The sequence below is a fragment of the Chamaea fasciata genome, unplaced genomic scaffold (genome assembly GCF_029207755.1).
Source record: "Chamaea fasciata isolate MVZ Bird 193981 ecotype frontalis unplaced genomic scaffold, bChaFas1.0.hap1 SCAF_17, whole genome shotgun sequence".
Taxonomy (NCBI): domain Eukaryota; kingdom Metazoa; phylum Chordata; class Aves; order Passeriformes; family Sylviidae; genus Chamaea; species Chamaea fasciata.
Window position 1 is genome coordinate 13,795,322 of NW_027094102.1, and position 12,046 is coordinate 13,807,367.

Below are 12,046 nucleotides of genomic sequence, written 5' to 3' on the forward strand. Positions count from 1 at the left end.
GAATGATAACTGAACTTCTGAAAAGCTCTTGTGGCATGGAATAGATTTCATTGTGAATTCCATGGATTTGTATAATATATTACTGAACAATTAAAGTAGGTAACAGTACTGTCTAACAAGATTGCGACTATCTTTTGCTATCACTGCACTCCTTAGTAAAATAGCCACATTCACATACTTTCAGAGAAAAGGTCACTTCTACTCTTTTCTTTGGGTGTTAGTGGTAGGCCAAACCACACAAATTGAAAATTTTGTATCTGAATGATGACTCTAATTAACCACTTAGAGGTTCGGTTTCCTCCAACTAGGAAAAGTTAATGAAAACTGTCACTGTATGAGCACTTGAATCCTAACCTCTGCCCTCAGAAATACATACATTTGTATCAGTAATCAGCTTTTCTTGGGGCATAAATCCCAGTATCCGTCTCACAGCAAAAATTCAAATCACCCATATTCATACTTAATTTTTTATTTTATTTTTTCAGTTTTAATCGCTTAGACCTTCCACCATATAAGAATTATGAGCAGTTGAAGGAAAAGCTGTTATTTGCAATTGAAGAAACAGAAGGATTTGGGCAAGAGTAGCTGAAATTTGCACCTTGAAGAACGTGAACCCAACACGATGTATGTGCTTCACTTCTGCTTGTTGCACACTTCATTGTAAAGTAGACATGACTTGGATTTATTTAACAGTACTAATGTGTAAATAAATGGATGTTATCCTGAGGTTATCCACATTAACTCTGGATTTCTACTGAGCACTTTCAGAAATCAAATGCGCAATCAGATATGGCTACAAGTGACTAATGACCGAAGTAGAGGTTTAACACAGCTTTGGGCTCTGCTTTGTTTTACCATTCATTAATTAGAACGTGTCCTTAGTGACTGACAGATTTTTAACAATAGTTTTGTCTTTCCTTTTTTAGTAGCATTTTTGCTACTGATGCACTGGGAAGTTCATTGGTGGCTGCAATGCTGCAGCAGCATCCTGAGCCTCTTAACAGCAGTATCAGAACCAGCCTGGATCCACCTCCGTGCCATGAGCAGCTCCATTACTTAAGCTCCTTTTTCTAACTCAAGTGTGGCCAGACTGTTTTTCCTTGCCTGGAGTCTGCTCATATGCCAGTTGGACTGAAGCTGCTGTTAGGGGGATGTCAAACTGTGGCACAAATCCAGGGCATAGCTTTGCTTTGGTTTATCCCAGTCCTGCTCCTGTCAGCAAAAGAGACACCTGCCCAAAGTTGTTGGAATACTGCTCCGTGACCTCTGAAGGGTTCTGAGCTTTTGCTGTGTGATACATTTTAACTTGGAAATCAATATTAACACTGTGGTACTTCACTTGTTTTGCAAAAGACAAGCCCAGCTGGGATTGCACTGATTCCATTGAGGTTCCTGTTTGCAGGCTGTCAGCAGTGTTAATGGACATTAGCCTCGGTGTTTTTCCTACATGTTGCAGTCAGTTTGTTCCGAAGAGTTCGTTTGGCTCTCAGGAAGAGACGCAAAACAACTGGATTCAGAAAATGATCCTACTCATCATTTCTGCGGATGAACTGATGTGTGAGACTGGCTGAGGCCAAGAGGATTAGAAAATTCAGACATGGATTACAGGTTTTTGGGAAGCTGGAGCATCAGTAAATAGTTCTATAAAGTTTGAAACTAAAATTTTTGGGGAGGTTTCTAAGCTAATTTACCCTAAGCTGCTTACAGCTAGTAACTTTTGTAGCGAGTTCCTGTTTAATTAACATCTTTTATTTCTTTTTAGAATCTGTTAATTCTTTTCCGGTTTACAATAATGTTTTGCATTTTACTGCTCCTTTAGACTGAATGCACTTTTTGGGTCTGGTCAGCCCTTTCCCTTCCCCTGAAGGGAGGAAGTCAGACACCAGTGAAATGAGCTGTAGCCACAGTGAGAGATGTAACACTTGAAATAACATGTAGCACATATTAAAGCAAACCTGCAGCTCAGAGCACTGAGGCCAAGAGCTGCATTTAAGACTTTGAGATGACAGAGCTGAAACAGGACAGTGGGAAAGTGTAAAACTGAACATTCAGTCTGGAAAAAGTATCTTTCCTGTTGTCTCATCCATCTAAACTGCAAGAGGGAAAAACTGATTCAGGCCTAAGAAGAACCAAGACACTACAGGTTTTAACTGACTTCACAAGTGTGTTAGGGTTCAGTGATAAATACTTCGGGAAGACAGGAGGGTGGGACTTGTCAGGCTTAATCAAAGGAAGGCCTGTGGAGAGGTGCTGATGATACAGAAATGCCCCTTGTTTAAAGTTTCATTGATGGTGAGAATTCACCTTCAGCTGTGACTGGGAGAAGAATTGCCAACTTCCACAACATTTGGATCTATCACAGTATACAGCTCATGCGGAAAAAAAAAAAGCCTTATATATATTTTCTGTTTATATTAATTCTTACAATGAAATGTAGTTATCTAACATATTTACAAGAGAGATTAAATTAAGCAAGATAATACAAGGTTAAGCTATGAAAAAATAGTCTATGTTCTGCATATTGCTTTACGATTCGTGTAGGGAACCTAGAACTATTGTTCATGTATAAATATCACCTAAAAGGCTGTCAGCCCTATATTTTTAAAATAAAGAATAGTTATAATTGAAATAGCCTTAGCCCTAGTTCTATAGGGTTTGGCTGTTGAATATTTTTATGGTTGAAATGTTTAGTTCAGGAAAAACATACCTGCTTGTATATATTTTTGATGTCCAGGATTCCACTTATTCCATTGTTTCTTTAATTTAAATGGCATGTTTATGTCTTTTCTGCTGTACCAGGATGGGAGAAAGGGGGCTGGATATCCCAAGCACCAGATATGATTTTAAAATATTGCAAATAAAGAATTCATCAAGGGGGAAAAATAATCAGTGAAACATCGGATTTGGCCAAATATAAAAAGTTTAAAGCAGCTTTACAGTGTTACATTGACAATATTTCTGAAGGCACAAGTTCAGATTCTTTAGGCATTTGATTTGTGAATACTAACAAATCTGTTAAGTTTTTACAGCATGTTGCGTAGAAGTTAAAAGGAATTATACAAGCCACTGGTGCACTTTTCAGTTCTTTCTGGGGATCTGGTGAAGCAATACAGGGATGAGCCCAGAGCAGCTGCTGTCCCAGATAACAGGTTTTTGTGGATTGGATTTACAAGTGAGATTTTCAGTCGAGATTAATGAATTTTTCTCCCACTGCTTCAACTGTTTTAGCAACCTGAGCTGCATAAATTCATAGTATGTCACAAATGTACATTCATATGCTACTGTCACTTGATACTAATTACCAAGTATTAAAAGAAATTTTATTTAGAATTTTCCCTCATGCGAATGACATGAGAGAGTGAAATACTGAGAATTAACAAAGCCTTATTGTTAGAAGTAGCTCAGGAACTGTTCATTTACTAATGACATGTACAGTAAATACATCATGTCTTTATCTGATCTAGTGTGAAAGTTTGGGGTTTTTTTAAATCCAGTTCCTTGTGTTTTAAAAAAAACAACACAACCTTTTTATTATTTTGAGAAAAATAAAAATTTGTTTGGGTGGGTTAGGTGTTTTTTTGGCTTTTTTTTTAACTTTTATTTTATTACATGCTGCACTGGATTTGTCATCTCAACTTTGTTATACTGGTATCTCCAGCCCCCTTTTTTGTGGTGTCTTTTAATTTTCTCCAAGAATCACTGTTTGTGTATATGTGCTCTAGTGAACTCGTGTAGAAACTGGGATCAGCAGCACTGGATTGTAAAATACTGTACTGAAATTCATTGTCGATATTTCCTTGCATTGTAATTTCAAATACTCAGGTAACTGTAACAGTATCTCAGTAAGTCAAATACTTTTATAAAACTACTTAAAGAGCTGGTGGTCTGGTCCTTATTCCTTCCATGTGACAGAAAATCCAGGTGGAAATGAATTGTCTCTGTGCTCCTGGGGGCGAGGCTTAGGCTGCGTGGACTTGTCATTCCACCAGGATTCTTTTCCAAGACCTTGTCCACCCTTGTTCATTGCATTGGATATTGAACAGGAGATTCTGGACACAATTTGTGGATTTTTAGTGCTCGTGAATGCTGCCCTGAGGAGCCAGTGAGGGTTGTGAGGCTGCTGAGGCCTGAGGGAGAGGGAGTGGAGGGAGGTTCTGCAGGAGCCACAGCTGTAACATCTCATTGCAGCGCTGTTGAAAGGATACCAACAATGAGGAATGATACTGCAAGTTGTTTGGGTTGACAGAATGCCACAAAGGAGGGGGGAAAAGTTCCACTGAGACCAACCAGCCTTGTAGTGTCTGATCCTCCTTGAAAGGGGGAGGTGGGATTTAGATTCTTGCTGTCATCGAAACCTCTCCTTATGGCCACAAGCTTACCCAGATAATTGAGATGGCCTTTAAAAGTCCCTTCTCAACCAAACCATTCCGGCACTCTCACTTCTAGCAGAGCCTGAGGTCAGCAGCAGAGTCCCAGCTGCTGCTGTTGTGTGTAGAACAGAGCTGGGGTTACCCGGGATGCAGTTCTTCGACGTGTTACTTTGTTTTGCCGTGGTCATCCCCGGTCTTTCCGCCGAGGGAGCTGAGAGCTCTTCCTTTCTCACGGGCAGGGGCAGCACACACCTTTACCCTCAGGACGTGGATCCCCGGAGCTGTGGCAGGGAGCTCCCTGAGTTTTAGGGTGCACCGTGCCTTGGAGTGGCTCTGCCCCTGTCCCGGGGGCGCTCTGGCAGCAGCTGAGGGGACGCAGCCATTTGGGGGGGGGAAAAGAACTCCCCAGTCCCCGTTATCATGGAATCACAGAATGGGTTGGGTGGGAAAGGGACCTTGAAAGGCCATCTCCTTCCACCCCCTGCTATGGGCCGGGTCACCTTCCACAACCTCAGGTTGCTCCAAGCCCCGTCCAGCCTGGCCTTGGACGCTTCCAGAGATGGAGCAGTCTCGGCTGCTCTGGGCAACCTGTGCCAGGGCCCCCCCCACCCTCACAGGGAAGGATTTCTCCCTAATCTCTAATCTAAACCTCCTCTCTTTCAATGGGAACCAACGCCCCTTGTCCTGTCACTCCAGGCTCTTGTAAGCAGACTCGTCCCACCTTTCCTGTAAGCCCCTTTCAGGTACTGGAAGGCTGGGGTTTCACGCTGATGTCCCCGAAGTGGGATTAGGCACCACCCCGTCCCCGGGAGCGGCCTCGGGAGCTTCGGGGTATTTGGGAGCGTTCCGAGGGATTGGAGCGCTCGGGGAGTGTCTCCGGAGCGGTCCCGCCCCGCGCTCCAAGCGCTTCCGGGGCAGCGCCGGGGCCGACACGGGGCGGAGGCGGCGGCTGGATCATGGTGGGTGAGGCCGGTCCGGAGGCCGGTCCGGAGGCCGGGCGGGGCCCCGGTGCCTCCCTCGGGGGTCTCTGTGCCTCCCCGGCCCTCGGCGGCTCCTGCGGCCGGCGCGGGGCGGTGCCGGTGCCGGCCCGGCCCGGGCAAAGGCGAGAGCCCGCTGCGGGCCGCGGGGGCTCTGCAGGGCCGGGAACGCCCGGCCCGGCTCGGTTCGTGTTGGGTTGTGTGCGGGGTTCTGTGTCAGGCCCCCGGACGGCGTCGTGTTTGTGCGGGGCGGGCCCGGGGGTCCCGCCCGTCTCCGCCAGCGCCGGGCCGGGAGCGCTGCGGGTCCCGGCGCTGCCTCCGGGGGGATTCACTGGCCCCGCCCGGCCCTGAGTCACTGCGGGGGAGGCCGAACCTGCCCCCGGTCCCGAACCTGCCCCCGGTCCCGAACCTGCCCCCGGTCCCGATCCAGCCCGGCCCTGTTCCGGGGAAACGCTCACAGCGAAACCTGCGTTTCCTGCGGCTGCCAGGGCGCGTCCCTAACCTGGAAGCAGGCAGGAAAAGGAGACTGGTTTTGGATGCTTAGTAACTGGGGCTGTATTCGTTCTGTTGTGATTGTATTGGAGGCTTCTCACTGCTCAGATGTGTTGCTAGCTACTGCATGTTGATGAAACGGGATCAAAATATGCCAAAGTTTCTGAAGAAAGAAATGCTGACCGAAGTTGCAGAGGGAAAATTGAAATTATCTAATAAGCTGTATTTTTTAGGCCAACCTAGGAGCTCAGGTATTCCAGATGAAAGCAGGAAGATAAATGCTGCTATTGTACATATAGCAAAGGATACTTAGCAGCAAAATGGTGTTGAGGGAGTGTTTATTCTCCTTTTCTAGAGTGCATCTCTCCTTCTCCATGTGCCATCTTTTGTAGTTATTCAGCCCTTCATTAAAAACAGGGTTTGTGTTTTTAATGAATTAAAAGTGTGATTTTTTTTTCTCAGTATTATTTTTCTTGGTCTGGTGAGCTGCACTGGCTTGTGGAGGTGCTGGACGAGCCCCAGAGTGGGAATTGGAGGAGCAGTGAACTGTCAGAGCAGATCACCCACCTGTGTTTTAGATCAGCTGAGAGTGTCAGAGAAAATTAAAAACTGGCATCCTTCTGTATGGATGCTGCTTTGCATCTGAAAAGGTTTGCTAAGGTCCTGTGAAGGAAAGCATTTAATCAGGACTTAAATAGTGCTAGTAAGAAGGCAGGAAATCAGATCCTAATTTCTTAACAGATTGAACATTTTGCCACTATATTTTCTCAACATTTGTACACCCTTTCGTTTGTTCTTTGTTTAATTTCCCTTGTCTTCCATTTGAGAATAATCTAGCATTCAGAAACAATCAAGAGTTTTGTTGAAAATACTTGAATTTTTCTGTGCTGGCTCACCCAGAAAAACTTCTGCTTCATGAAGACCAGCTCGGGGGATCCCATCTCCTATGAGCCCTGGGTTGTGTTACCAACAGCACTCCAAGGAAAGGGCTGGTGGTGCTGAGCTGATGTTGTGTTGTGCTATGCTGTGTTTGTTGTTGGACAATGTCTGTTCCTAGGGAACAGGGCATGTGACATCTTTGTGCCTGTTTGCTGTGGGAGGAAGCGGAAAGGATTGTTCAGGGTGCCCAGGGAACACAGCCTTGGCCAGATGTCCCTTGTAGGTCTCACTTCTCCTGGTTCGGGTGATTCTTGTCTCCCTTCCTAATCCATTTCTGGGGGACTCTGCCATGCAGGATCTGAAAGATGCTGCTTGTTTCTGTTTCCTTTAATGGGAATAAAAAATGCCAAAGTCTCATCCAGCTGTGGAAATCAGCTCAGGTGCAGGGGGTTTCCCACCTTACTATAGATGCCATAGTTACATTTTGATGGGTGTCTTATAGCAGGAAAGTTGTGCAGAAGGTACTGAAACCTCCTTTGATGTTTTTTGTAGAGCAGAAAAAGGACTATTGCCTTGGTCTGCATTGCATTTTTCTTTTTTTAAGTTGTAAACTATTGGCAGCGGTTACAGCCTTGCAGCCATCCCAGCACAAATCAGAATTACAAACAAAGAGTGTTCATTCATTATTTTCCTCTCACTTCTCTTGTTTGTAATTGCTTTTGGCATTCATTTGATAAAAGGGAAGGTCATCTTGCACCCACGATGTATCTTTTTCCTACTTTTTTCATAAATTCCATGTCCATTTTCAAAGATGATTTTTGTTTGACACCTAAATTGTAACAGTCTGACTGCAGCTTCCAGCTGCAAGTCTTCAGCAGGAGGCTTGGGGAGGAGGAGAGAGGGGAGTTCCAGGATGATAATCACAAGTGAGCGAAGAAGAAAGACAGATGGAAAATAACTGGAAAGATCATGCAGAAAAGGTGGCACCAAAGTACAGACACTTGGCTGTATGAACCAGTGTAGGCAGTGGCTGTTTAATCATCCCTGTGCAGCTTTGTTTTCAGCCACGTTATCCCAAAGCTTTGGTGGGAGGCAAAGAGCAGCTGTAACCCTGCATTGATTTGTGCTTTGTCTTGCAGGCTGAGGTGGAGGAAACACTGAAGCGAATCCAGAGCCAGAAGGGAGTGCAGGGAATCATCGTGGTCAATTCGGAAGGTGCTGTGTCAGCCTCACTTTTCTGACCTATCACTTACTCCAGCCACCCACTTCGAGGGCTGCTGCCTATACCACTTGCACTTAGCTTAGAGTCTGTCTTTGGGAGAGGTTTTCCTGCAGCCCAAGGAGACAGACAGTCGTCAGGCTACAAGAGAAAATTGGTTTCAAATTTCTGCAAGCTCACTTTATTATTTTAGGAAATAAATTAAAATAATTTGCAAAAACGTCAAAACATTTGAGTTATGACAATGTTTGAAGCTGAGTCTGTGAAAACTTTAATCAGTAGCACTGAGGCTCTCACAAGATATAAATCTTGCTGCTGGGCCTGTCCAGAGCACTGCTGGCCTGGCAGACTCCAGTTCTTTAGCACTGTCTAGTGCTTGTGGTCTCATGGAACTCATCAGCAGGTTGTTTCTTTTTGGAGTCTCTGAAGAATTCAACAGAGCAACTCCTTTGGAGCACTCTGAATACACTGTGAGCAGCCCAAAATTGAATATTTCCTAGAAATAATCCTTAGAAAAGATGACAGTAGCTACATGTGAATATACTGAGGATCAGATCATGCAGCTTGGCTCCTGCTTGCTGCTCTTCTATGATGGTCGAGTGGGTTGTGCTCTCTGTGCTGCAGCTGCAGTTGCTGGAACACACACCTGGTTCTGCCCTGCAGAATTTGATACCTGGGTGCTGTGTTCTGACCCAGGAGTTGGGGTTTGGCTGGATTTTGGTGGGAAAACCCATCTAATGGGTGGCTGAAGTGTAAGGGAGGGAAAGCTCTGGCTGAACAGTGTTTCTGCCCTCCAGGCTGATTATCACTGAACCAAGGACTTCCAGGACTGCACCACCTCTTAGGGCTGAATGTTGGAGCTTCAGCCTTGGAGCTGTGATGCAGCAGCTGATGTCCTCCATAATCACTGATCCCAGCCTGGCCCAGCTCAATATCATTTAACTGATGTTGGGGAGCCTTTCTGAAGTAAAAAAGGTGTCCCCAGTCAGGAGAAAAAAAATGCAACATTGGTATTTTCTGTCTCCTCTACAGATAATTATTTTTGTTTAATTTATTTCTAACTCTCAAAATGCAAAAGCAAAGCACTGATGCTACTAGAAGTAAACAGTTCTCACCTACACCTGTGGTCCCACATCTCAGCTTTTTCATGTCTTGTTTTTCTTCATGTTTTCCTCTTGCCTTCAAAGAGGACACTCCTAACCCCTGGTGCAGTGACAACCAAGGTTGGACCTGGGGATGCCCAGTGCGAGGTTGGTTCTGGTGTTTGTCACTGAGCCTTGCTGTCCCTCTGCTGCAGGCATTCCCATCAAGAGCACCATAGACAACTCCACCACCATTCAATATGCCGGCCTCATGCACAGCTTCATCATGAAGGCCAGGAGCACCGTGCGGGACATCGATCCCCAGAACGACCTCACATTCCTGCGGATCCGCTCCAAGAAAAACGAAATCATGGTTGCTCCAGGTAGGAGAGAGCAGGGTGATAGCAGGGATCTGGGAATCCAGCAGGTTTTCTCTTGAGACTGACACTGTCAGCTTGGAAGGACACTGCCTGCTGCTTGTGTTCATTGGATAATCCCAGGAAGCTGTTCTACTTTCTGGAGAGTTGAAAGCTTTTATCACTGACCTAAGTTTTCTTTGTCACGTTTGAATGTGGCAAACCCCTTCCCTCATTTTGTCTAGATTAAAGTATATTAGATAATGCTTCAGAGAGTGCTGCACCCTCTCGTGCTTTGTTTTTCAGTATAAAACCCTAGGATTTGGAAAGAAATATGTTCTGAGAGCAATTTCCAACACTGTGGACTGAGTGATAAGGCAGTCCCAACTTTCCAGTTCTGGGAGAAGTATTAGAGCACACTGTAGCTGTAATCATGAGTTATGGTTTACAGCAGCAGCAGCAACCTTCTTTTCAGGAAACATCCTCAGTATTTTATTGAATTCCAAGCTGGGAAGCGTCGAGATGAGTGCAGGTCCCTCATGTGGCAGGAATTCAGCCTTGTCCCTTTGTGCTCCCTGCTGGGGTGGGCTGGTGGAGAGGCCAAGCAGGGGATGGCAGTTGCCCTAGGCAGGCATGGGTCAGGGCAGATCTTAACACAGGCTCTGGTTCATGCTGAGGCAGCCGTGGATTTCCACAGGAAGGATGGAAAGAGGAATAAGCATTGCTCCAGAAAAAACAGCTGCGGCCCCCAGCGTGCCTGAGAGAGAAGGGCAGTGGCCACCTTTCACCAGTGTGGCACGTGCCAGTTACTGTAGTTTCCTGGCACAAACTGAGTTAAATTCAGCTGCCTTGGGAACATGCAGTTTCTAAAGCTGAGAGTTTTTCTCAGTAAAGCCCATAAAATAAATTATCTGACACTTGGAGCCTGTTTTGCTCACTGAGAATGAATGTCAGGGCTCTGGAGTTCCCACAGCACATCAGAGAGATGTGAAAAATGTTGGAATTTACCATTTCTTTGAACAAATACCAGCAGTGAAAGAATAATTTTCTTTTCTTTTTCTCTCCAGATAAAGACTATTTCCTGATTGTCATCCAGAATCCAACTGAATGATTACACTGACTCAGTCTGTTTTTTTCCCTTTGCCTGTTTTATTTTCCCTGTTTTATTTTTTATTTAATGGTAAAGAATAGAGCATTAGTGTTAACTGTGCTGTGAGTCTTCAGTAAGGTTTAGGAAAATTAAAGCAGGTGGTTTTGTTGTCAAGAAACAGAAAAAAATGGCGCTTTTTCTATCACAAGTTGTTTTGAGGGGTAGCTGGTGAGTTGGAATTGGGCAGTAAAAAATGCAACAGATTCTTTTAATAGCTAATATAATAAAATTATAATAATAACCAAAAAAAACCCTATTCTTTGTATGCTTCTATGCTTCTTTCACCACTGAGCTGTGCTTTTACACTTGTAGTTTTGAATGCCTGTAAATATGACTGCCTGTCTTCTAGTTCTGTCTTACTCTGCTGGTTTTACTTCAAAAAAGTCTGACCATAAGAAATTAAAAAGTGTCACCATTAACTGGTTTTGTCTTACGTATTTTTCTTCTGAAGATTTTGAGTTTTCTCATGATTGGTTGAGTTTTTCTCCAAAAGACAGAACCTTCGTAGGACTCTTTTTGTTTGCCCGTTGCTTTCTCTGAAGAAGGATTTGGCCCAAGGGCATGTGCAGTGCACTCACAGTTGGCTCTTGTGTTGCAGCGTTTTTCTGCCACTTTCTTTCTGTTTCAAACAGAATTTTCATGGTTAAGGAAGGCCATTGAGGCCACCCATGGGAGAGCTCACACTGTCATAGTTCAGTAGCCAGTCTGATCTGCTATTTTCCTTTAGTATTTTTTTATTGATGCCAGTAAGGACAAAAAAAAAGCCCACATTGCTCCAGAATGCTCAAGGGGTTATTTTGGTGGAGTTTTTCTTAAGAAAACAAAAACAGGGCTGGGGGTTGCTCTGGAAAGTGCAGCTGTGGAGATTTAGGTGAAAATGTTGGTGTTGACTTTGCAGTTGTGGCTTTCAGAGCCCAGCGAAGGGTGGGTGTGTGGGACTCAAATAGCCAAGATAACCTGCATGTGCAGGGTTTTCTCTGTGCCTTTGCAGACCTGGACATTAATTTTCAAGCTGTGTCTAATCTAGGTGGTGGCCATGACCCTGAAGGTCAGAAATGCCTGTTGGGGTCTGTAGCCCTGTAGCATCCGTGCTTTGGGTGTCCCAGCCTCCCCCATGACTCACATTGGTTGTTGCTGTTCATGAGCTGTTTCTCCCTTTAAACTAGGTCTGGTTTAAGCCATTCCATCAAAACAGGGAATGGGGTCTGGAAAACTGCTTGGCCTTTGGAGCAGCTCCTAATAAACAGCAGTTTACATAATGCCTGTGATCTGCAATAATTGAATGCTGCCTCCCAAAAGAATTACCTCCAACAAGCTGAAGTCTGTGTAATAACTAAACAGTGAGCCAAGACAGAAGAAAAATGTGACTTCAGTCATCTCTCTGTGTTGTTTATGACCCAGAGAAATATTTCCTTGGAGGTGGTGATCTGCTTATGGATTTTGGCTTTCCCAAGTAGATGGCAGTGCTACTTCTCTGAACAGTGCAAAACCTGCAGTGTCCTGCATTCTTCTGGACACTTC

At 44.8% G+C, this 12,046-nt stretch overlaps 2 protein-coding genes across 5 annotated transcripts in view; both read left to right on the forward strand.

Moving 5' to 3' along the window:
* Positions 1 to 3,874, forward strand: part of ITCH (itchy E3 ubiquitin protein ligase) — a 57,277-nt gene extending 53,403 nt beyond the window's left edge. For 3 of the 4 annotated variants that reach the window (XM_066198609.1, XM_066198611.1, XM_066198612.1), the window contains one exon: positions 486 to 3,874. In XM_066198609.1, coding sequence (XP_066054706.1) covers positions 486 to 585 — 100 coding nt within the window. In that variant the 3' untranslated portion in view covers positions 586 to 3,874. The remainder of the gene's footprint in view (positions 1 to 485) is intronic. The other variant, XM_066198610.1, reaches the window with a different exon arrangement.
* A 1,374-nt stretch (positions 3,875 to 5,248) lies between these two features.
* DYNLRB1 (dynein light chain roadblock-type 1) lies at positions 5,249 to 10,944 on the forward strand. The gene is made up of 4 exons (XM_066199103.1): positions 5,249 to 5,329; positions 7,858 to 7,933; positions 9,235 to 9,402; positions 10,443 to 10,944. Exons 1-4 carry the CDS (start codon positions 5,327 to 5,329, stop codon positions 10,484 to 10,486), a joined length of 291 nt encoding a protein of 96 aa, XP_066055200.1. The 5' UTR covers positions 5,249 to 5,326; the 3' UTR covers positions 10,487 to 10,944.
* Positions 10,945 to 12,046: the final 1,102 nt, after the last annotated feature.

Excerpts from the sequence above, each read along its gene's own strand:
- DYNLRB1 (XM_066199103.1), top strand. Across the intron at positions 7,934-9,234 it reads CATCGTGGTCAATTCGGAAG|GCATTCCCATCAAGAGCACC; the intron begins GTGCTGTGTCAG and ends CCTCTGCTGCAG. Across the intron at positions 9,403-10,442 it reads CGAAATCATGGTTGCTCCAG|ATAAAGACTATTTCCTGATT; the intron begins GTAGGAGAGAGC and ends TTTTCTCTCCAG.